This window comes from Caloenas nicobarica, chromosome 4, assembly GCF_036013445.1.
Source record: "Caloenas nicobarica isolate bCalNic1 chromosome 4, bCalNic1.hap1, whole genome shotgun sequence".
In the NCBI taxonomy this organism is placed as follows: Eukaryota; Metazoa; Chordata; class Aves; order Columbiformes; family Columbidae; genus Caloenas; species Caloenas nicobarica.
The window spans coordinates 38,991,857-39,017,244 of NC_088248.1; the positions used below are offsets into that span (position 1 = coordinate 38,991,857).

The window sequence follows — 25,388 nt, forward strand, 5'->3', positions numbered from 1 at the left end:
TAGGCATTGCACTTTGAAAATTATGACATATGTAGCCATAATATTTTGCTGATGAGTAACAACAGCATAAAACTGAGTAGTAGGTGGAGATACGCTAATTCATAATACATTTATTTTAATCATCATGTTGGGTGGCTAGCAATAGGTGAAATTGTTCTGCGACCCATAACCCATTGAAACAACAGAGCAGCTTGGTCTTGGAAGTCAGAGGAGTTTATCTGAGTATGTAATGTGTCACTTTGAGATGTGAGCAAGCTAGGAACCAGTATGAATCAGATTTAAATAAAGATATCATTTGAATCACAGATATTTACAAGTTATCTAAATAGTAAACCACCACATTTGTTTATTTGAACACAAAGTGTTAAAAAGTAACTAAGATTAAGGAGACAGAAACTCTCCAGGTTTAACACGTGGTTCTCTGGCAGTTGTCCAGTTTATGCCTTAACAGCTGAGCCTCTAGACCAACTGTTTGCTTGGCTTCTCAAATTCATTCTTTAAAGCTGCTATGTGGTAGTCAGTTATACTGTATATACCTTTTTAGATTCTGTTGACGAGAGATTGCCATGGTTGCTAGATTTGTTGCCCTGTAAACAAAGATAAAAGGAAAGAAAAATGTAATCCTAAAGAATAAGCCTACCACTGTATTCTGTAAAAACATACATCAAGTCCTAACATGTTTCTGTTCCGTTATACTTCTCTTTTATGTGTTGAGTTGTGATCTGTTGGCAAGACAAGCAGGCATATCAAGAGATGCATATGCCAGGCCAACTATTCCAGTAATCTCTCAGTCAGTTAATGACTACATGCTGGGTAAGCCCTGGTGAAGTGACTAAAGGTAATTGGAGCTTTCACAAGCTGATGTAAAATACATCCGAGTGCCTCTCCTGACTGTCAAGCCATCTACCTATCAGTGGAGAAATGTTTTAGACCATGAAGAGAACATACATTTTTAAAAACCTTGTGCACAAGAAATCTCATAGAAATTATTATAAGTGAATTTTCAAGGGTTATTCTAAAAGCCGATGTTCAACTTAATTCAATGGTTCACAGAAGTAACAATTACTTCTAAAATGAGATCACTCTCAATCTAGTGACCAGCAGGACAAATAAATTTCTATAAGGAGAGTTTCAGGCAGATCTTTCGCTTGGGAAAAGTGTGGTTACTTGTTTCTTGCTGGCTTTATGGAGACAGAGAACACTCATTCTAAAATCATGTGGAAAAACTGGAGATGTATGGATGCTTCTGAACTTTGTGAAACTGGTACAGAATATGCATAATATGCTTTATACACTTAAACGGTGCAGGGTGATACATAGGTTGTGAAACCTGTTTCTTTCGTGTTTTACTTTTAGTATGTGGTAGTTTGATGTTCCACTTACTAGTGTTGAGAAAAGTCCGAGTAAGTTGTATTGAAAGGTAACAAGTTTAAATCATTAATAAAATAAGTCAATTAGTATTAAAAACATTATCAACTTTAAACAGGAAAGATAACTTGGAATTTCTAATCCAGACATACTTGTGTAGATTCTCATAATGGTTTCAACTAGATCAATGTTTTCCTCTTGGAATTTGATGGTTTAGTGACTGGAAGACAGTGTTAAAGGTATGAGAAAAGTAAATATATTCTCCAAATCATCAAAAGCCTAAAACCAGGAAAAGCGAAGTATAATAACATTGATGTGAAATAATCAATCAGATGTGAAATTACAAATCACTCAGATTGGTCCAGTGGAATTCAGCTTTGTGCTTGGCAATATACAAAGGATGTCTTCATAGTTCTGAAGGAATATGCATGGGAAAAATTACTCTTAAGTACTCTCATTTCCACCTAGACAATTTGCAGCCCTGGCCCATTCTAATAGAAATGAAGATTTATGGTATTTCATGCACCATTGGGTTCTGCACTTCTCCAGGTTTTGTGTCTAGCTTATGGGAACCAGGCCATAACAGGGATTTATATTAACAAGTTCTCTTTCTTATTGAAAAATTGTATTTGTGTCTTCCAGGATGCAAGAGAGAAGCTGTAGCCAGGCATTGCCTCTTTCTTTGATGCTGAAGGAAGTTTACTGTGCAGAGAAAGGCACCAATAAGGGATACCCTGAAAATATGTCAGAAGCTTCATCCTACCATGAGTACTGTGATTCCCTACCAGACACACAGAATGGGGAATTTTCAAATGAGCTTTCTGCTTTCCTTACCCAAGAGGAAATATGCAAGAGCCTTGACATAGCTTGGGAAGCCATTGCCAATTCCATGAAAGAGGATCAGAAAGCAGCACCAGAGTTTACTCATTTCAACACCTCTCTTTCTAGCAATTCAGAAAATTTCTCTTTCAGGGATACCAAACTTCAGGAGCAAGATGCTGTGCAGAGGCCTCAAGCAAGCAGTCTGACTTCATCTGCTGTAAGTGACACTCTCCCAAGGAACTGGCAAGAGCAATCCACCGTACCTCAAACAGCAAGTAGTGTTGTCACAGTTCCCAGGAGGCAAACGAGCACCTCACCTTTGCCAACTGCTAGTCCCAGCTTCATTAGAAGCCTGAAACATCCAGAGAAAGATGGTCCAGGTGTGCCTAAGACAAGTCCAACACCTGAACTGGCATCCCAGGGAGAAGTTCCTTTCAGGAACAAGCTATGTGACAAAGCTGCCACATTCATAGAAGAATTATCATCTATATTTAGACAGGCAGGAATGACAAGAGGTCGAAGTCCTGATGGGGACTCTTCTTCTCCAGACAGTGGATACCTGTCTCCTAAAAAGAAACAACTACCCGTAAGTACCTCAGTGAACCAGGAGTTTGACAAGCCACATCAAGATACTGAGCCTGAGGCAAAATTACTTGGGGTTCATCTGAATGGAGAGCACTTTTCTGAAAGGGAGAACATCACTCAGAGTGAAGTGGTCCTTTGCCATCCTATCATCAACATGGAAGAGAATCGGTCTTCACCACCTCAATTCACTCAGAAGCTCCGGAGCCAGGAAGTTGCTGAAGGAAATAAAGTATTACTGGAGTGCAGAGTTTCTGGCAACCCAGTCCCTGATGTCAGGTAAGTGTGTGCTTTTGATTAAGGCACCAGATATCATCTTCTGATTGTCGAAGATACTCAATGCCAAGCATCACAGTGAACTTTCTTAGAGGTAGTCACATAACAACAGTGGATCACACAGGGGTTAGTAAACACATGGAATGACAGATTCTGACCTCTTCAGTTCTCTAGAGTGTTTCATTATTTTCTGCTTGGGAAATGAAGTTCTACTTGATTGAAGAGCCACATGGCAAAATTAGAAACAGAATTAGCTCTAACAAAATTCTGTGTGACAGTCACCTCATTAATCTAGGTGAAAGAATTCACAATTTGCCCCTGAAGAGCAGGTATCAGGCAGTTGATACAATTTTTACTCTCAATTAGTTAGAATGTCTCCAAGCCCCATACCGATGGGATTTGGGGTCTATACTACGAGGTAACCTAAAATTTTCTAAATCTAGTCAAATACCCTCTTGTGTGAGACATTTCCAGAAGATATAAAGATGTTCCCCATTTCAAAACTTACTTTGATATTTTGTAGTGACATTTATGTGCATTTGCTTTTTTCAATGACAAAACATAAAGTAACTGCTGTGTAAGTTTGTTTTTACATGTTTACATATTTTTATTATGAATAACTCATAATACCTTCCACTGTCTTCCTTTCCCTGCAAAGCTAATAGAAATTAAGGTCACCCAGCACTGCATAAATAGTGTTTGCCACTCCACAGGTCTGATCCGTAATGCTAATATGATTGCTTAACACACACGGGTAGATTATACCTCTAGTTTAATAGTTCCACACAACCTACTTTCATTTTAAGTCAACTGAGCATATTTGACATTCTCAAAGGAAAATTTTGTCCAAAAAGACCAGTTTCAACAGGAGAGAATTTTAGTTCCCCATTCAGAACTTCCTCTAAGGTTTAGTTACATCTGAAGACTATATAATTCTTTTAAAGTTCTCAACATTTCCTTAGAGAAATAGAGCAATCACTCTCCTGTAACACTTGTGCTTTAAATTTCTTTGTATCTTTTTCTGTGAAGTCTTTCAACACTTTGAAATTACTAATATTTTGCATTGAGTTACCTCTGATTACTTGCAGACAGTCACATGTATAGGCCTTGCGGCTATGCAAGCTTAGGAATTCATATCCATCACTAAACAGTGTCTTCGTACATACCATAACTGTACTTCTCCTTTGAAATTAGTCTTTATCATATTTTTAGAATTTGTACCTTTTGGTACAGGAATAAACAGAGCTGTCAGTTTGAAAATTTTAGATGTTTGTCAACAAAATTTAAAAATGTACAAACTTTCTTACAAAGTTTCTTGCTAAGAAAGCAAGAGACACAAAGTCATGGTTTGGTTTTGGTGGGTTTTGGTGGGTTTTTTTGTTTGTTTTTTGGTTGGTTGGTTGGTTTTTTTTAGGATACTACTTATCAAGTCATTAATAAGACTATTAAGGTACTGAGAGTCAGTTTGTAGACAATATTGTTTTACTACAATGAAACACTGCTTTCACCACCATCAATCTATTAGTTACAAAATTTATTTTGTGGGGTGAAAATGATCTTAGAAGGTGTGCAGAGGCATGGACGATCTCTAAAACCAGAATTACTAAAGGTTCATTACATAGAGCCTAGGGTCAAAAGGCATTTATTTTCATATCAAAACAGGAAAAAAAAAACCCACTGGTGACACCAGACTGACATATTCTGTATTTCCTGCCATTGAACTACATAGAACTACAGTTCTATTCCGAACCAATTAGAAGTTATTTATTTATTTTATGGAACACAGCACAGGTCGTTTACCTGAGCTTGACAGCAGCAATGAGGTTACAGTGTTTTAAGAGCAAAGATACACTATTGTAATACTTCAGTATCTCATTGCTCTTATTTTATCTGATGGACCATCAGTCTTCAGTGATATTACTCCAGGACCACACATAAATATCATCTGAACTAGGAAGTTGTGTACAAGCTGTGCAGCTTTTTTCCTTAGGTCTCTTACATCATTATATTCATTACAGTGGCTGCCAATATCAAGACATTTACAAGAAATGTATGAAAAAGCTTTATTTTTTTCAAATTTTAATGCGAACTCTGCTTTTCTGAATCTTAACTCTTGCAGAATCATTAAAGGAGAAGGCAAATCTTAATCACTGAGCAGAATGAGTCATGACATAATAGATGATTTTAAAGTTCACTATACTTTTAAGTAATCTCAGGAGTATCAATTAATTTGTAACTTTTGGCTTATTTTGCTTTTTGAAACCTATAATTGTGCTATGTTATTAGGCTGCAGATACAACCATTGTTGAATCATAGCAAATTTGCTTCATGTCAGCTTCTCAGTGTCTTGCAAAGCTCCTTGACAGTCAGTTTATACACTTGCATGGTCCACTCTCAAGTTGGTTTTATTTAGTAATTATTAATAATTCTCCATATGGCAACTGCACATAAAATTATGAATATACCTGAAGACCTATTACTTACTAACAAAAAATTACTTTTAAAAATTTCCCACTAAAAATACTTTTCCCCTTCAGCCTCTGTTTCGTTGTAGATCTTCAAGAGAAGAAAAATACGGCAGCCGTTAGCTCAAAAAACTATTTATTTTGGAAGTTCGCACAGTTCTCCACCGGGACCTTGCTGTAATGACTCTGCCGTGGCTGCAGAGGTCACTCGCACACAGCACAGGCTGGGCTCTCCCAGGCCGGGCCGCGCAAGGGGGCAGCGCACAGCCCGCCGCTGCTGGGGAGCCCACGGAACAAAAGCCAAGGCTCGTTCAGTGGTTGAAGAGGCTGGGCTCACCGCGTAAGGATGCGGCAAATACTTGCGCGCTGTTTGGGTTAGACTGCAAAGTCCTGTCTCTGAATCCCGGGGAAAGAAAGGGGTTCTTTCCTTTAGAAGATAAGGAAGGATGCACGAAAATTAGTAGTGGACTCTAGACTATAACAACATTACTAGGAACTTCTGAACAGTTACGTAATATCACCTGTGCACATCACTCCCCCTCTTTCTGGAGCTGAAAGAGGTTTATGGTAGATCCTGAATATCCAGTAAACAGCTAATATGCTGCAGTGGAAAAACACAAGCCTGTTTAAAACCATTGATGTATTACAGAGCAAGTGAAGAATGCTTGCCGTTTGTGCCACTTTTAGGAACATTTCTGTAAATTTGGTTTTTATATGGTTAAACAAAAGAACTCAAACATCAATGATACGATACTAGTTGACGATTCTCATGTAGTTTGGTAATAAAAAGAATCTAGTTTTCTAAAGCACTGTACTTAGAAAACTGTTCCATTAGTCTGAATTTCTGATTTGTAATGCCTTTGAAAAAATCTTTGGAGCATTACCATATGAATTGGATTTAATTACCTACTGTTTTCTGAGGAAACTGGCCAGAGGGAAACAGGTATTAAACATTTTGTGAAAAGTGCTGAATAGGTAGAAGACAGAAATGGATATTAACATTATTGCCAAAAGAAGGGCTATAGAACAAGCTGAACAGTTACCTGGTCTGTGAGGCGTAATATCCAGCCACTTTGCACATGCAAAACTTACTGAACAGGAGATGCATAGAGAGGCATAAGCGAAGATTACTATGGTCTGTACATTTGCACATAGCAGTAAAATCTGCAGAACTCAGGCTTCAGTTGTTCTGATTTTTCCCAGAAAAGCCAGTTTCAATAACCTAGCCACTGCAAACAATACCTTTGGTACTCTGTGTGGTATGATAAAAGTAGAGAGCAATTGATGTGGGAGGTTTTTTGTTTATTTTGGTTTTTTGTTCATTTGTGGGGGTTTTTGTTTTGGTTTGTTTGTTGTGGGGTTTTGTTGTTGTTGTTGGGGTTATTTTTTGTCTCAGCTGGCAAGAAAATAACCAGAAGCCATAGTTCCTAAAGTCATGATAAAATAACATAAGTTTTATGATGACAAGAAAAGCACTAACTAAATTGTTGTTTTTCCCCGCACCCAAGAAGTTGTCCAGCCTAATAATGAGCACAGCTGATATTTAGGCAGAATCAAGCACTGGTGGCCATGAGTTCATCCAAGTGGTCTACTAGCAGAGCAAAAGGCATTCAAAAGAAGCTACTTAGATATTTCAGGCTGTTTAGCATGTTATTGTTTTTCTGTGCATCACATTTTAATCTGGAACCCAATAATTGTTATAACTGGCTTTCTTTTCATAGCTTTCTTGGTGTTAAACTTTCCAAAGTCCCCAACCTATCCAAATTCAAGGTAGACTCCTGCTTTAATCTGCTACCCTTCTTATGAGGCTAAAGATAACAAGGTTACAGAATCTTATTGTAAGCAAAGAAACCATCAAATGTAGTGTAAGAACAAGGTTTATACTTGAAGGTTTTGTGACTAAGAAGGCCTCTTAAATTTTAAGTTCCTTAGATGTTCATAACTGTATCATATGGAAAGTAAAAACTGTATTATGGTTTGAGTGACAAAACTTCACTAAAGTAGCTTTGTTCTACAAGAGTAAAAATAAGTAAACTTTGACATAAGGACTTTAACTAGAATCTTAGGGTTGAATCAGTCAAGAAAACAGTCAGTTAAATTTCAAGAACCACTACATTTCCTCAGAATTAAATCTCTAACTTACTAGTTCTACTAGCAGAAAATTAAATATCTAACAACAAAGATTTTGTTACCGGTCAGAACAATTTTAACATTGCTGAACAACCCAGATTCTAATCTTAAGACCTAGCAAAGTAGAGTAGTTTGAGAAGTTCTTCTAAAGAAGGTCTAAAGCACATAAAATATAAGTTGAAATAGAAATTTTCTATACTACTCTCAACACCATTGTATCAATCAGAAGCTCTCCTTCAAAGTGCATCAACAGTGCAATACTTAAAATACCCAAGTAAGCACTGAGCCAGCTAACACACATCCCTCCTGGGACCTCTTCAGCATTTGCCTCACTGCCTGAATATTTAATTACTTTTGAGGTCTGCTTTGAGCTGTAAGCCAGGTACTGTAGCACAATGGATACTGAAACATTTTGTGCAAAGTATATTCTCTTCCATCTTCAACAGCAAAGTGAACAAACCCCCCACTCCCAAAGGAAAACAAACAAAACAAAACACAACACTTCCTACATACTACATGGCAAGGATAGAGAAGGCTTTCTTTGCTTTAAGGAATCTATTCTCATTATAACCCTTTTCTTCTCATAAGTGTTGTTTATTTAAATTTCACTGTAACAAGGACCTAAAATCCCCACCTAGAAACATTCCTAGCACATAATCCAGAACTGGTTTTAGAAAATATAGAAACAAATACAGAGTACAACACTCTTATAATAAAACCCAGTGACCTTGACGTCTACAACTTCACAAATCTTACCCAGTTTTACAGCCTTTAAAAGCCTTTAAAAGCTTTGAAGTCTAAAAACATGCAATGAACTGTCTCCACCATAGTCTTCCTATGATAAAGGGTGTGATCCCCCAGTACTCTAATCAGGCACAGCTGCACAGAATATTGATCGTCAGGTTAAGTAATGCTTAACACAGATGCACACAGCTGGGAGGAAATCCAGGTGTACAAGACAATAGTGACTGAACTACCTACAGTTGGTAAATTTTTAAGTCTTGGGAATGTGAAGGATGTTACAGATGCAGTTTCTGCTTCTTTACTAGGCTTGATTTCAGGTAGGAGAATTGTGGTTTAAAGGGACTGTTTAGTTTTGTTTCTTGAAGTCTCTCGTTGTGTCTATTTTGTAGTTGTAATGAAACACTAGTGACTTGGGGGGAGGTGCAAGTGTTTTGTAATGGCAAGGCTTTGCTACTACTTTGTTTTCCAATAAGCTATGAATAGGTATTTATGTATGTGTCTTAATGGAACACATTTAACTACATGTTTCATAATTCTAGGTATCCTTAGTTCAAAAAAATCTGTTTCTTGGGTGTGTTCCTCATTTTTTTGTATAAGCTCTTTAATAGTTCTCTTCAGAACTGTTCCTCTTAGCTATTCAGGTTAGAGTTTAGAGCCAGGTGGTTCAGGTCCTGTTTTTCAAATATTTTCAGAAGCTTAAATACATACTTGTGTTATTCCAGATGGAAACTTTATTGAAACCATTTTATGATGAACTTGTTTAAAGTATTTGTTAATTACATTCTTATTTGCTAGCCCAAGAACTAAACTTTCTTCTGAACAAATAGATGTTTAATGTGTCTTAACAACAGATTTTATACTAGACTACAAGCATTTTGGTAGCTATAGTGATTGGAGAAATACTTTATAAAAGATTGAAAGGATTAGTATGTGCTCTAAGTAGCAGGAGAGAACTTTTGTGACTTGGAAGTCATTAACATCTCCCTTATGAGGAAAGGCTGAGGGAGCTGGGTCTCTTTAGCTTGGAGAAGAGGAGACTGAGGGGTGACCTCATTAATGTTTATAAATATATAAAGGGTGAGTGTCATGAGGATGGAGCCAGGCTCTTCTCAGTGACAACTAATGGTAAGACAAGGGGTAATGAGTTCAAGCTGGAACACAAGAGGTTCAGCTTAGATTTGAAAAGAAACTTCTTCTCAGTGAGGGTGACGGAACACTGGAACAGGCTGCCCAGGGGGGTTGTGAAGTCTCCTTCTCTGGAAACATTCAAAACCCGCCTGGACGCCTTCCTGTGTAACCTCATCTGGGTGTTCCTGCTCCTGCAGGGGGATTGGACTAGATGATCTTTTGAGGTCCCTTCCAATCCCTAACACTCTGTGATTCTGTGAACAGCCAAATCTATTATTCTTATATGGTAAAAATATTTCATTGAAGTTTAATGTGATTCTCACATTATTTCCTATTCGTGTGTTTTAAAATAAAGCTTACTGTTTTTTGAGAGAGGACAGAAATAGATAACAGTTCTGTTGCAAATACTCAAGTGCTACTTTGTGCCAGAGATAGTATTGACTACACAAATGGTTTATTTCGGAATTTTTGCAGTTTTTATTATTGAGAATTCTCATTTAAACTTGTCCAAAATCATTACTAATACTGTAATTATAGCAAAGTTTCTCTCATTTTTTTTTCCTTGTTTTAACAGACCCATTTCCTCATGTGTTATTTTAGATGCTCTAGCAACCTTACAGCTTTATCAGAGACCTGCTTGTTTTAGTGAATCTCTAATAGCTTTTATTCAGGTATTCATAGTTTTAGGATGATGTGACATGTTTCATTTTAACTGAAATTAATATACAAAGTATTTTAGCAACATTTAAGTACAGCAATTCTATTATGTTTCACTTTTTCCTTTGATCTGTTGGTTTACTGGATTTCTGTTCATCGTGTGTATTTGAGGTGATTTTACTTTAGTTTATTACCAAATGCAATACTTTACAGTAAGAATCCATCTATTATAAAAAACCCTAATTTACACAATAGTTTCTATTCCATTCATTCACAGGGTTGTTATAATTGTTTATTAATGTTTAGAACAGGGTGACAAGAAATAGTGGTTCTTTGTTACTATGCAACCTTTTGTAAACAAGAAGTGTTCCCAGAATATTTTGCATTTACTTCCAAGAGAGACAGTTTATGGAGGTAGATGCTAAACTTCTTCCAAATATAAACATTTTTCTTGTATTTTCCCCATAGTCTGGCTGGTTTTCTTTATGAAACCATTTTGTCCAATAAATGTACTTTTATACAGGAATCTACAATGCTCTTTTACTAATGATTTCAGAGTAGAATTCCACTGATCTATCTTCTTACTAATCTGCAAAGAGAAAGTAGTTGTTAAAAATGGAGAAAGATTCTTCCACCGATGGAGTTCCTTGGGTCAAAAAATGTTATATTTGTAGATTTGGAGATTTTTATGTGTATGGAACATTGAAGACCATCTGAAAGTATGAACAGTGTGTGTAGTATTGAGTGTAGATAAAAAAGCCGTTTTAATCTGGTAGTACCTTCGTTTCAGAAATCTGCTCAGCAGTAACGTGTCATTTAGTATTTTATTTGCATTCAAATTAAAATATAATATATATCGATATGAAAACAATATGTCAACGTCCTCCATATTTTTCTGTCACTAATATTTTTTTCTTAACCCTCATATGTCAATAATCTTTTGCCTTTTTTTTTCCTTCATTTATGAGTCAAACTAATAGCTATTTGCAGTCTTGATGTTATTCTGTTAGCCTTTCTTCCCTTCTCATTTATTTCCTTCTATGCTCTTGGTTTATTGGACCATGCTATGCCATTCTTATGTCTTGAATTTTGTTTGTCTGCTTTTGTTGATTTGGGATAAGGCCTGTCCATCTCCAGGCATTCCTGGGGTTTCAGTTTCCTTTGGAGCCGATCTGGAATGTGATGTTGAAAGTCACCTCAGTGACTTCTGAAACTGCTTCTTAATTCTGTTTGTCTTAGAACAGAGCTCTGGACTAGTGGGCCTTATTGGGGAAGTGAGGGTTTATACCCTAGTGCAAATGGTTAAATTATTGCGGTGGCTGCCTGTAGTAATTTGTGGCCGGCAGGTTTTAAGTAGATAACACGTATCTTTCAAATGTTTCCTTTTCCATTCTCCATTTTGTGGCAGCAAAAGTCCACACTGTCCAAATTTTCTGCATCTTGGTGAAAACATGCAGTGGAGATAAGGCCTGTTTAGATCAGGCACTTACCTTCTTTAAAAATAGCATGGCATATCTGAGAAATGCTCATAGTGCAGCAGTTTTCTTAACTCATAAGTAATACTCCATTTACCTTAGAACCACAAGGGTGTTGGAAAGAGGATTCTTTATTATTTCTCATCACACTAATATAGAACTGCATTTAGGAGACTCTTGTAGTATATGATAACCAAGTATTCTATTTCGATGGGGATTTTTTTTGTCATTGCTGCCTAAAACCATAGAGTATAGTATTTAAAATGGGTATCTGGAGAGCCAGGCTATTTCATAGGTGAAATGATCTTTATAAAGTCCAGATTGTCATAATGGGATAATTTATGAAAGTCTTATGCTTGAATTAACAATCTGTTTATTTTATAACTTAGGCTGAGAAGTTCATGGGTGTTACAGAATGAAAATTCAAAGATCTAAAATTGAGAATGTGTGGGTGTGGTTGGAGGGGTGGTGTGGCTGGGGAACACACAGACTGTTTGTTCGCTTCTTATATTAATAAAAGCCCCAAGGAGGAGCTACAGATCCCAGACTTAGATCCTGGGTTATTCTTACATTTCACTGATTTCTTGTCTCTGTAGAACAGCTTTGACTATGTGACATACGCATTTCCTCATCTTTGTTATACAGGCTCTGTGCGTCACCAGGCTCTCTTTCTTCAGAGCTGTATGCTTAGTATTTTTCATGAACGCTGAAGTCTCTTTTGTAGTTTACGTTTTAGGAAATAGCAGGGTTTATTTTTTGTTTTCCATCCTGAAAACAGGAATAATAAAGCCTGTTAAGTGTATGAAGACGGGTCTTATAAAAAGCAACTGCACAAAATTTAAAAAAAAAAAAAAAAATAGTTGTTGAAACTTAACTAGGTCTGTACTTTCAGACTGGATTTAGGAAGAGAATTCCAGCTCAGTTACTTTATTTTTCTCTGTCTATTTATGAATACCAGTGTCACTGTCTTGGTGTATTTCTGATTACATTACTGAAAGTTTAAAAGAATCTTGGTTCACTTCATTGTTCTTTTGTTCTGCTTTGTCTGCCCCTCAGTAAAAGTATGCGGATCTAAAGTTCCCTGCTAATGCTCCATAAATAAATAACACATTAGCTAGTATTTATAAAAAGACTCAAAGATAGATGTTATCAAAGTACATTTTAAACTTTTTCTATGCTTGACAGCCAATGTGAAAACCTTAAAAGTAAATTCATTAAAATTATGCTTCTAAAATGAGAAAAATTGTGCTATTATCTGCATAATGAAAAAACATATAAGGAATTTTTGCCTTTTATTTACATAGGAATTGAATGAGATTTGGATGAACTCTAAAATAACAAGGCACCACATGTCTTCAGAAAGCTCTTCCACTATACTAGCTGTGTCCATGGTAAAGAGTTTTAGTTTAAAAACTAAGCTTAATTGAATTTGTTTTAAAACACAGATTTCCAATGAAAGTGGTGCTGAAACAAGGCCAGAGGCAATATTCTAAGATGCTGCTCTTACTTCATGTTTCAGCATTTATTTGTATAAGTCTTACATATGGTCTCTGAACCTTTCCAGTATTGTGCAAAGCATCAATAGCCAAGAAGTCTGACAGTGAGGAAATATATCAGCAATCTGCTTGTCACAGACTGATTGAAAGTAGCGATCTATGAAAACTGAAACTTAATCTAGAAGCTAAGTAGAACAGAGGTGGGAATGAACTCACGTGTTTTAGGAGTGGACTGCTTTATTTCTACTGAAATGTGAAGAGAAATGAAGTAGTGAGGCTTTTCATGGAGAGAAACATTTGAAGTCGGTAATTCTGATATCGCAGAATGTTAGGGATTGGAAGGGACCTTGAAAGATCATCTAGTCCAATCCCCCCCATTGGAGCAGGAACACCTGGATGAGGTTACACAGGAAGGCATCCAGGCAGGTTTTGAATGTCTCCAGAGAAGGAGACTCCACAACCTCCCTGGGCAGCCTGTTCCAGTGTTCTGTTACCCTCACTGTGAAGAAGTTTCTTCTCATATTTAAATGGAACCTCCTGTGTTCCAGTTTGCACCCGTTGTCTCTTGTCTTACCATTGGTTGTCACTGAGAAGAGCCTGGCTCCATCCTTGTGACACTCACCCTTTACATATTTATAAGCATTAATGAGGTCACCCCTCAGTCTCCTCTTCTCCAAGCTAAAGAGACCCAGCTCCCTCAGCCTTTCCTCATAAGGGAGATGCTCCACTCCCTTAATCATCTTTGTTGTTCTGTGCTGGACTCTCTCCAGCAGTTCCCTGTCCTTGTTGAACTGAGGGGCCCAGAACTGGGCACAATATTCCAGATGAGGTCTCACCAGGGCAGAGTAGAGGGGAAGGAGAACCTCTCTCGACCTACTAACCACCCCCCTTCTAATACACCCCAGGATGCCATTGGCCTTCTTGGCCACAAGGGCACAGTGCTGGCTCATGGTCATCCTGCTGTCCACCAGGACCCCCAGGTCCCTTTCTCCTATGCTGCTCTCCAACAGGTCATTCCCCCGCTTATCATTACTTATCAATGTTCAACAAGTATGCAGTGCTACGCCAAATCCTATTTAAAATATTATGCTTAATATTCTTTGACATATTTGCTCATTTGCCTAGAGGCAATACCACATCTTGGATTGTTTAAGTTTCTTAAGGATAATTACAGCAGTTTAATAACATTACTTAAACAGGACATAGCTTTATAAGATACAATATGTTGCTTTTTAAATAAAAATTAAGTAAATACGATTATCACTTTGAAACTTGACAATTTAAAAATTCTTTCCTAATAAAAAAAACTTCATCATGTCTGAAATATGCTCTGTAAATGCATTCTTGACAAAGTGAAAGCTAACTTTAGAGATCTCGATGATGAAGTTGAACAAATAGGACTTTTCTGCAAACATTCACAGCTGATGACTTAAAATGTTAAACTTCAGTTCATGCAATTGGAGCTGACAGAGCTTAGAGGGAGGTAGAGAAGGCTATGGACTAAAAGCTTATAATAGACCAAACATAGAAGAAACACAGTTAAACAGCAGTGAAAATTGAGCTTATTTCATTAGTAGTAGAACCCCTCTGGAAAGTGTGTTCTTTTAACAAGTGTTGCAGTTTGATAGGGCTCTGTTAAGTGGACTGTAAATGTGGATCATTTAATAGGCCCTGGGCTTGCCCTTTCAGCCCATGCAAAGTGAAAGAAAGGACTAAAAGAAATTCCGTTGTCTACCTGCTCCCTGTCACTTATGAAAATGAGAGAGTAAGTCCTTCCTTAAAATCTGTATTTCTTTCCCTGAGCACAAAGATGTAAAGTAAGTAGGAAAGTTAAGGCATTAACAGTGCTTTGTTTTCATACCTTGTACAAGTGTGCTCACATTTTTAAGTGAGTGGTGCAAGAATAGCAGTAAATAGACCTGTTATGTCTGTAAACCCACTGAAAATCTTCCTTTCAGTGGAACCCATCACTCTGATCAATAGTGGGGTTGGTAGAAATAAATAGAAGTCTTGGGTGGCTTTTTAGGGTATGTGGGAGTGATGTTCAAGGAATATAATGATGAAAGAAACTTCCTGTTCTTGCTTTAGACAGAACTTTACAAAACCTCTGAACATGCACTATATGCAGAACAGGTCTTTTATTTATGTCTGAGGCATTGTAATGGTTTCTCACCAAGTTACTTATTCATAAGACATTTTATGTTGTCACGAGTTCTCACATTCCATATGCTTTAGGAAAGAAGCTAAGATAAAAGGAATTTTTTTTTTTTATTTTTGGATGTTGAAAAATAGCATTTCTTTTAAGGTAGCAAATGAATAGAATTTGCAAGTTTAACTTTGCACAGAATACATCCTCACTGAGGTGTTTTCCCCTTAGACGCATAACTGTTTTTTAGCTTTTATCCTCTAGAAAACTTTTACATGAATTAATATAATAAATGGACTTAATTGCTACTTTGTGCCCCTGTCAGTTGCCTGGTCTGAGGCAATTCACAAAATGAGAATTGATCAGTAGGAATAGTCGAAAAATTGCAAACACCTGAAATAGTAAGGGGCTTGCTTAAGTAATGAAAACTTGAATCAGTATCTATGTGACATGTTTCTGTAAATCAGGAAATGAGCAGGCTACTTAAATATACACTAAGGTAATCTGGGTAGAGAAGAGAGGCTATCGTATGAAATAAACCAGGAGGAATAATTCAACTATATAATTTCACTCGTATATATGAAGATACCTTTAAGTTGCAGAAGGGGCAAATGCCTGTATAGAAGTATCTTGTCTGATGTGCTGAAGTACTTCATGTCAAAATGCTTGTTATAGACCAGACACTAAGAACCTTAGTTTCCTTAAGCAAACTCTGCTACAGTTAGTGTGATGCTATTCAGTGTAGATGAGTACACAACTTGAGTAGTGTGAACTCAAATAGGTCAGACTTCCTGTGGGAAATGGTAATAAGTTAAAATGCTTGGGAGTTGGAGTTAATTAGCAGGTAGAATCACTCCTAAACCACTGGGTATTTTCAGCTACCTGCAGGTCAAAGCAAGTAGAGGACTTAAATTTTTGTGCAACAAGTCTATTATGAAGACAGGTTTCTTTTAGTCTAACACTAACATGCTGCTTCATATCAAAGTGGCTAATTGTTCCATCTTGTTAATAATGTATACTTGCAGTGTATATATGCATTAACGTTAAAAAATAATTAATACTTTGCAGTAGTGCCTTTCATCTGAGCATTTCAGTGCTTTATAAAAAGCTTGTATAATATGTGAACAGCTTCTGTTTATCTCCTCTTATTTGATAAGGTGGTGCTTTTCAGATGGCCAAGGCAAAAAGATTAGACAAATAGAATCTATCTCTCATTTATGGTACAACTGACAGGTACCCATTGCTAACTATGGATTCTTTTAATATCACAGAAGATGTTGCCACTAAGATAACACAAGGCCCAATCATTGCTTGTGGGAAGACTACTTAAATATTTGCACTGTGAGTAGCTGAGGCCTGTATTAATTGAACTAACATGAATGGAGTGTTTCCTACTCCTATAGACTAGCCTTGACAAGTGCAAGTTGATAACAAGCTTCATAGAAGACCGTTTACCATTTAGCCACAATCCAGCATTCTTAGCATTTTACTCTTCCACTTTTTTTTTTTTTCCCTGTGACATATTAGTAAAATGGCTAAAGCATTAATACACTGATAATTAGGTGCCAGGTATAGCATCAAATGCTGTCAGAACCAGTTACCTTTGTATATGCTTTCCATATAGCCCATTCTGAAGGGGAAGGTGAGTCTCTTTGGTCAAGAGTGTCCCTTTGTGTTATGACAGCTTTGCTTTTAAGAGGCAATGGGGGGAAAAAAACCAAAACAAACAAAAAAGAAAAAAAAAAAAGCAACCAAACAAACCTAAAACCAGTTAGACATTCTACATGCCTATGTTTGACCATAAGTGGGCACAGAGATATTCTTTGTAGTATCATACTTAAACCCAGAGATCAAGCAGAAACCTGGATCTCATATTGACAATTATCCATAGTTAAAGCTTGAATGTGAACTGCCTTAGCTTCTACCTTATTCCCTAAAAAAAAAAAAACAGTTACTTGAAAGAAGATAATGTTTAAGTCAATTGACATGTGTATTTTCAGCTAAAGCAAAGACAAAATGAAGTAATGCAATATGCATAGTTTGAATTATGTAAGTTAAAGTTAATTTTTAATACATTTTAAAGTGTTCGAAGAGTGAATTTCTGTTATTGTCCAGTGTAGGCAGATTAAAATGTGTGCTGGCTTAGAATTCTTAATCCAGTATTAGGCGTTTCACTTATCAGAATGTGAAGCTCATCAAAACTTTTACTGATTTGCACCATTCTTGCTAGAAATCTGTTTCTCTGCTACTTCTGAATGTAAACACCTGCTGAACCAATTAGTTCACAAAGTAACAGGAATTAATTTATGTAGATAATTAACAAATACAATCTAAAGTATAAAAGTGACTTCTCCTTTTTCCTATTCTTAAGTATTTAATAGAAGCTGGTTTTATATATTATTGGCAAAATTCATTCTTAGTTCCAGTTAGATCCCTTCACTCAGAATTTTCTACTTTTTAAACAGTGAAACCTTACATTTAGGTAACTAACATAACTATTCATCAAGTAGCCTGTTTACAAGCAGTGTAAACCAAACCCTTTTAAAATCTGCAGTGATCAACTGATACGTGCCTCAAGCAGATAAATGGAAGCTACTGAGTTTATCAGTGTTTTAGAAAAAGGCAAAAAAACCTGCGGGGAAGTTCTTATGCAGAATTGAAGATCTTAATAAAAAGTGGGGAAATATAACTTTTATTTTAAGGTTCTGCCTTAATTCTGAATGACTAATCTGTAGAAAATTTAATTCTCACAGTTGCTGCATGGAGAGTCCTCGGAAAGTGTGTTCCATTATAATCAACAAATGGGATTTATGTTCCTAAAGTCTTTGAGTTCTGTCATGCACAAAGCTGAGAAGTCTAATTTCAACACTATGTGTTGGTATAATATTCTATAGATTTCAAAAAAATGAGGGAATGCTCTCAGTTTCTGTTTCTGCACTTTAACAGCTTTCTTAATTAAATCTGGATTTTTATGTCTCCTAAACTGTGATTATACTTAAGCAGTCATCAGTGAAGCACATTTGGAAAGGCAAAAACTCGGAGAGGTAAATGCTTATTCTCTCTGTATTGGATAGTTGCTTGTTAATCACTTCTGCTAGAAGGTATTCTTCTTACAGATGTTAATTTAGGGAGAACTTGAATTGTAGTTAAGAAGCAGTATAAAATAATCCAAACTAGAATGCTGAACTTATTTTTTTTAATGTGTCGTTCCCATATACTGCAGAGAGCATTTGTATGTTGCAGTCTTTATTATCAATTAATATCTATATTGACTGGATCTAAATATTTCAATCCTTTGTCACTTAGGATAATAGAGATGGACAACTTAATTCTCAATTCATGATTTGCTGGAGATGTTGGTACAGTGAGTCTCTTGTATGGTGAAGAGTAAGGGAAAATACTTGTGTCCTTACAGAGGTAAATGTTGCTGTATATTTTCTGCCTTTTTTTCCAAAACAGCATTGCTGCTGGTGAGGGCTTTCAAGTTTAATTAGAGAGGGCTGGGACAGAAGGAGACTTGATTCTATGTGAGCTTCCTCAGGCTTGCCAGATGGCTAGAAGGAATCTATAAAACCCTGATTTCCACAAAACCCATGAGAGGTAATTTTAAGGGACTTTACCTATAAAGGAAGTAGGTGGAGATTGTGATTTGCAGTTCGCTGGGGAATTATTACAGATGCCGAGCATTGTAATTCTAGAACGTGCTACTGACTGCAGATTCAGAGGCTGGTGATTCAGAATTTCAGCCTCTTTATTCTCAGACAATTTCTAAATCACTGATCAAAGCATTCCCCTCTTAAAAAATAAACAAACAAACAAAAACTAAAAAACAACCTAAATGAGATTAACTTTATCTCTGTTGGATAGAGGAAACACATCTGTTGCTGAAATCCAGGTAAGTGCCAACCTGGAAACTGGATCCATGTGACTTTGTGTAGTGCGATTATTATAGCCAAAGTCACTCCAGAACCCAGGACTGGCATAAGACCCACGGTGAATTCCTATATAAACTGATGCAGAAACTGTCTTTCAATGAAGGCGTTCTCTAGTTTAATAGTTACAGCAGGCCTACTATATTATGTTCCTTCACAGCTTTGTCCTCAGAAGGACTGCTCTTGAGGTGTATGACATGAGGATAGAAATGAAATACTTTGGATTGAGAAGGAAGATGCAATATTGAAGTTTTCCTAGCTGGATGGTGTTGAATAGGAAACCTTTAACTGAGTGTAGTCATCATGATTCAAAGCAGACTTTCTTACTCTCCCTTCTGCCTGTTTGAAAGACAGCTCTACTACATCAACATTCAGCACAAGGTTGGATTGTACTTCAATACTTTGCATTTTAAACATAGATTGAATTCATTAATTATTGCTTCTATTAACTATATACTCTACTCTGCTGATTTGAGTGTAGTGCAGTTTGTATAAAAGACATTACAGGTTTTGGTATGCAGCTTCTTTTATAGGTGTGGATATTTAGCTTCATAGTATGTATTTTAAGGCTGCTACATTACGCAATGTCTAGACAGTTCAAACTGCAACAAAAATGTTGGTCCCAAAGATGATCCCAATTTGATGCACTATAATTTATTCATAGTATGACAACTGCTCATTTTTCTCTTGTTCTAGCATTCTCAATTATTAACTTGCTCACCTATAACTTAAATACTGCATTCTAAACAGGGAACAGGAAAGGATTTAAATATTGACATGAAAGTGGACATTCCTGTCCCAATGTGCATCTCTAGATTGAATGTATGTAATGCTATCCATAACTTTTCTGCTTCTGGAAAGAGCATTGTAGCGTATTATATACAAATTTAAACCTCAAACCCTTTGGCAAATGAACCAGTACATGCTGTACTAACCTCTCAGTTTAGAAAGAATTTGCATGGGGTTCTTCATGCTTAATATCAGAGCACTTCTGTGGGGGTTAGGGTGCAAATCAAAATTTTGACTTTAGCAAATGAGTTCTTCAGAGGCTTGGAAATTTGCTACTTAAATCCAGTTCTCTGTTTTTGTTGTACAAATATGTGATTAAGACAACTCAATGTTCTGCGTTTGATAGAGCAAAGAGAATAGCCAGGAGAATATTGGTTTGCTGTCCTTTGTTTCCTCCCCCTCCTTTACTTAATTCTATAAAAAGCTCTAACTTGGTATTTCAGGTAACCATTGGAAAAGTATCTATTCCACAAATTTTGTGGAGAAGTCAATGTGAAAGTTGGGTCATAGGGGGATGTTATCTCTAGTCATGTATTTTTATCTTGCTGATAATTTAATATTTAAGTTATAGAATTAATATCCAAAATCACAGGGGATCGCACACAAAATAAATGGGAAACAATCTACAAAAAGTACACTTGCTGAAAAGCTTGTTCATATTCTTTGATTGCCTTCTTTGTCTTGAATATCTTAATAGAAGAACTGAAGTTCCTTTAATCTAAAAGGTTAATTTTTTTCCTGGACCAAGTTATTCAATCTAGACTACTGGTTCTCCATTTTCAAGGGAGAGGAAGATATTTTTTACTTATCTTTGTGAAGACAAAATTCAACTCCTTTTTTCAGGAAAGGCCCATGCTCAGATAATTTTTGTAGTACGTGGTATGAATCTCCCATGAGCTTCAGCAAAGTCTGTTTTTGAACTGAAACACGTTGCCTGGCAAATCTCCTCTTCACTCCAGTCTTTACAATATATTGCCAATACCCCTTATTTTGCACCAGCAATGAGACTAGCAGTTACAGTGATCTCAGTTGACCTAAAAATTTTCTTTTTCTTTTAGAAAAGATATAATCTGAAAACTTGGAGGACGAATTATTACAACTTGAAATCTGACTCAGTGTTGTAATAGGGTTTATATATCTAAAAGAAGCATGAGGCAAACTAAAGCACGGTAGTTAGATAAAGAAGACCTCACTAAATTAAAGTTCTATTTACACCCAGTTTACATGACATTAACATTGCTTATGCAGCCAGGAAGAGTTTTTGAGAGACAAGCTGGAAGCAAAAAACACTATTCTGGAAACAGCCTGATTTCTCTTTGCTGCCTTAAGAAGTGCAGGGCTATTTCTAAGATACATAGATGAGAATAATGAACCTAACTTACCGCAGTTCAAAGTGAAATATCCCTTTTTAATATTTACTGAAATTTGAACAGTGGTAGCTGGCAACACTGTAGGTGCACTTTTGGCAGCTTATCTGTGTTTTCCCATGAAGAGTACTGCAGTAGCTTCCTTAGATAAGGAGTGTCAGGGGTGAAATAAGCAACTTTTGATGCCTTAGAAAGGTTCTCTTGACACACCTAATAAAGATTCTTGGAATGTGAATGTCTGGCAGTGGGAGACATGAGGAACCACCGACCCTGTGCATGGATCTTCCCATATATGCCTAAGGCATTCTGTGAATTGGCAGCGCAAGAAGACTTCAGTACATGCAAACACGCTATTTATGGGTGAAATGGAAGAACTGAAGAAACAGCCACTACTTAGGAATGTAAGAGAGAGGCCTAAGGCGCTGCCCTTACTGGAAGTTGTTTGGGGTTTTTTTTGCCAGTTCAATCAGGTTTTGACATCTTTAAGGACTCCTGCTGTTCTAGAGAAAAATATAATTCTTATCTCGTGTGCTCATAAGTGGTGAAACTGAGGTGCAGAGCTTCCCAAGAGCAAGTTTAGAAGGAATACCACAATCTGACTGCCTTTTCTGCCAACCACACACTTATGTATTTTCTTTCAACAGAAATGTCCTTTATTTCTACTAATTAAACTACAGGTAGAACATTGTAGGGAAAGTGTGATGACCATCACATACAGCAGAAGAGATAAAGTTCCTAGTGTTTTGTCATGTACTTTTATCTATATTACTAATGAGGAATTTAGAAATTGACTTTAGTAATTTACCTAAAATTACTAAATAATAATAAATTAACTTTAATTTATCTATAAAAATCAAGTTATAATTATTTTTTGTGTGTAAGAACATGTAACACTACTATCTGTGCCTGTCCACTTTTGCCACTTGTGTTCCAAGAAACAGCAATTTCTTTTCATTGAAGGGCAAGTATCTCTTTGAGAAATCAAGTGACTTCATAACCCTCTACATCTGGCTACCAAGGGTCTTCATCTCTACCTACTTTCTCTGCTTTAGGTATTCAGCAAGTTTTATCTTTCACAGTATATGGTAGTCCTACTCATGCATATCATCCTGATTCTAGTTCTAGGGATTTTTTTTTTCACCTCAGATTTGGTCTGGTTTTGAAATACGATTTGGAGATCAAAGCAGGCTGTGGAAACTCAGTTAGACCAGAGAAGTTCCTCAATGTGTTGCCAGGTATTTTACCAAGATGCTGCTGCTTCTTCCACTAGAAAACAATTATGAGTTTTGACTAGTTGTACCTCTTCTTTAGCCTCTGTGTTTTTTTTTTTTTTTTTAACTGCCTCAGCTGAGCTAGTATGTTTAGTTGCATCTAAATTAGGCTGTACTCCATTTCCACGGTGTGATGCTGATTTTTCTTGTCTTCCCACCAGCAGAACAAGTCTGGCCTCAATTTGATGTTCTTAATATATGAAACTTGTTAAGTCTTTCATCAAATTGCTTTTCCTTGGTCCTTTAGAACAACTCTTGTTTCTTTTTATTTCTAATTAGGTTTCAACCTTTGAATTCTTTCTTGTGTACTGTTTGGTGGACAGTGTGCAGGGAATAGCTTCATACTTACATTTTGGTTTTGACTTCCATATTGTATTGTATCTATTGTTTGCTCATTTATACTTATTGAACAGTACAAAAACTATTTCTTAGTACTTGTACTCAAAATTGAAACCATCTAGTTAGTTATGTAATCTCCCTCAAAATTGTCGATTCTATAATATAAGAGGTATCTAAAATAAGATTCTTTACACAGAAAGGCTTTTTTCCCTCATTGTTCATCAAAAAAGTGACCAAATCTATGACTTAATTAAAAATTAGTAAAGATGAAAAAATTCAAGTGGACATTAAGGATGGAAGTATCAAAAACTTTGTACATTTGAAATTAAATCTCAAAGATACTGTAGTGTAGGGGATGTTATGTTTTGGTTTTAACACTATTCCATTACCCATACTATGTGTATTAGGTGCATCTCTAAGATGGAAATATGGTATTGAACATTTCATTCAAGACTTAAAAAGCATTATGGTAATTCTTGATACTTGTTATCTGAACTAGAAGGTCTTTCAGTGGCGAAATAACACAGATATAATATTTGATGTTATTTGTACCTTTGTTTAGGAGTGACAGTAGGCTATTTAAAATCTTCTCAGGAGGAAGGTACATGACTGTCAGTCTGAGGGAATTTCACTCGTGGTACCATAAAGAACTGTTATTTGCTTTACTTTAATTATTAAAAAAAAAGAGGGAAAATTGTGTGACATCAAAGATTAATGAAACGTACATGCTGGAAGTTAAAATATAGGAACAGTGCTTGACCTACTTGGGCATATTTCTGCTAATTTTTAGATGATCTTATTTTTTTCAGTAGTAAGACCAGATGTTTTTGTGAAGTCTTTAATTAGCCATTCTTCACGTTTATTGCAGTGAATATAGGTTTCATATGGTGCTTAGTATATCACCAATATTATTTGAGGTGTTATGCCTGCCAAACAGAATTTATCAATAACTGTGCATTAGATTGTCATCTATTTGAAGTCCTATGAAACTGTTTAAAGAGCTACTGTGATTAAAAAAAAAAAGGTCAAAATGAACAAAACTGTCTAAACACACAGCATCAAATGTTCGATGTGACATATTTCATCTTGACTCCCAAAAAGATCTTGTACTGTGAGCCAAAGGGAAAGGGAGGATGAGAACTGCTAAGACTTCTAAAATATTGCAGGTATCTGGTATTCTTCTAAGATTAAACTCTCTTGCATAAGCTGAAGCAGGATAGCTTCAGCTATAAAATCGATTTAAATCAGTTGCTCTGTTAGGTTTATTTAGTGAATCCTGTAGAATAAAACTGAACCTTTTCTGGGCTCACTGAAGAATGGAATGCCAAAATCTTTCAGTTTACCATTTAGGCTTGAGGGAGATTCATTTCTGACAGATGCAGTCTTTCTACATAATAGCTCTGGGAAAGTTTTAAATTATTCTTAATGTTACTAGTTTTTTGGGAGCAGGGGAGGTCTGTGGGGGAAGATCACAGTTTTAGTACTGCCTATAATGCAAGCTCTTGTACTAAAGAGTTCACTTAAACCCAAGGTCCTTAATAAATAGAAAGGCACAGTATGTACAAAAGGACTCCATTCCAAAGGAACTTGTTTAAAGCTGATGATAACTCTGTAGTCTTATTTTGAAATTGCTTGCAAGAGTACAGTTCTCATTTGTTAATTAACTGAAGCAAGAGGAGGTTGCATGCTTGATTTTTGTAGAACATCAGTGTTTAATGAGAGCAAGCTACAGACAGGAAGGCTCCTGAGTGTTATTTCAGTATTCTAAAAATTTGTTTATACTTCTAAGCTTCAAGAAAGCAGACATATTGAACATCCAGTTCCACTTTCAAAATACCCTGTATCATACATATGCACTAAACAGGAAACTAGGAGACTGATTTCAAGAATCTGACAAGATTAATGTACTTTCCACTTATTTCTCAAGTCTTAAACATTGTAGTACACAAGCATCAGTAAGAGATAACTGAGACACAGAACAAGTTAGTAGACAGAAAAGAGCTTGGCCTTCTATCTGATGGAACCAGGTTACAGGACTGAAAAAATCTGTAGTTATAACAGATCTCATAAGATCCTTTGGTGACTCACTGTCCTCATAGAGCACAAAGACATCCCAAGATGCAACCAAGACAGGTGTCAGTCAGGGATGTAAGCACAAGGCACAGCTGAATGGATGGATCTTGGTGCATGCTACAAACATCATTATCACTATTTCCCCTAATCTTGTGGGAGTTGTGCAGTTTTCACTGGACTTGACTTTTACTGTGCTTTTGTAGCTCCACTGCATCCCAACTATAGCCATCTCTCATCTGTGGTACAGAATTTCATGAAGCCACTCAGTCACAGAATGACTGTGACAAGTCTGTACTTAGCTGTGGTGGTTGTAACCAGAGGATTGTGT

General features: G+C 36.4%; 1 protein-coding gene across 3 annotated transcripts in view; it reads left to right on the forward strand.

The window, feature by feature from the left end:
* PALLD (palladin, cytoskeletal associated protein) overlaps window positions 1–25,388 on the forward strand; it is a 195,647-nt gene that overhangs the window by 1,120 nt on the left and 169,139 nt on the right. For all 3 annotated transcript variants that reach the window (XM_065633184.1, XM_065633185.1, XM_065633187.1), the window contains exon 2: window positions 2,011–3,051. In XM_065633184.1, the coding sequence (XP_065489256.1) occupies window positions 2,012–3,051 (1,040 nt within the window). In that variant the 5' untranslated portion in view covers window position 2,011. The remainder of the gene's footprint in view (window positions 1–2,010; window positions 3,052–25,388) is intronic.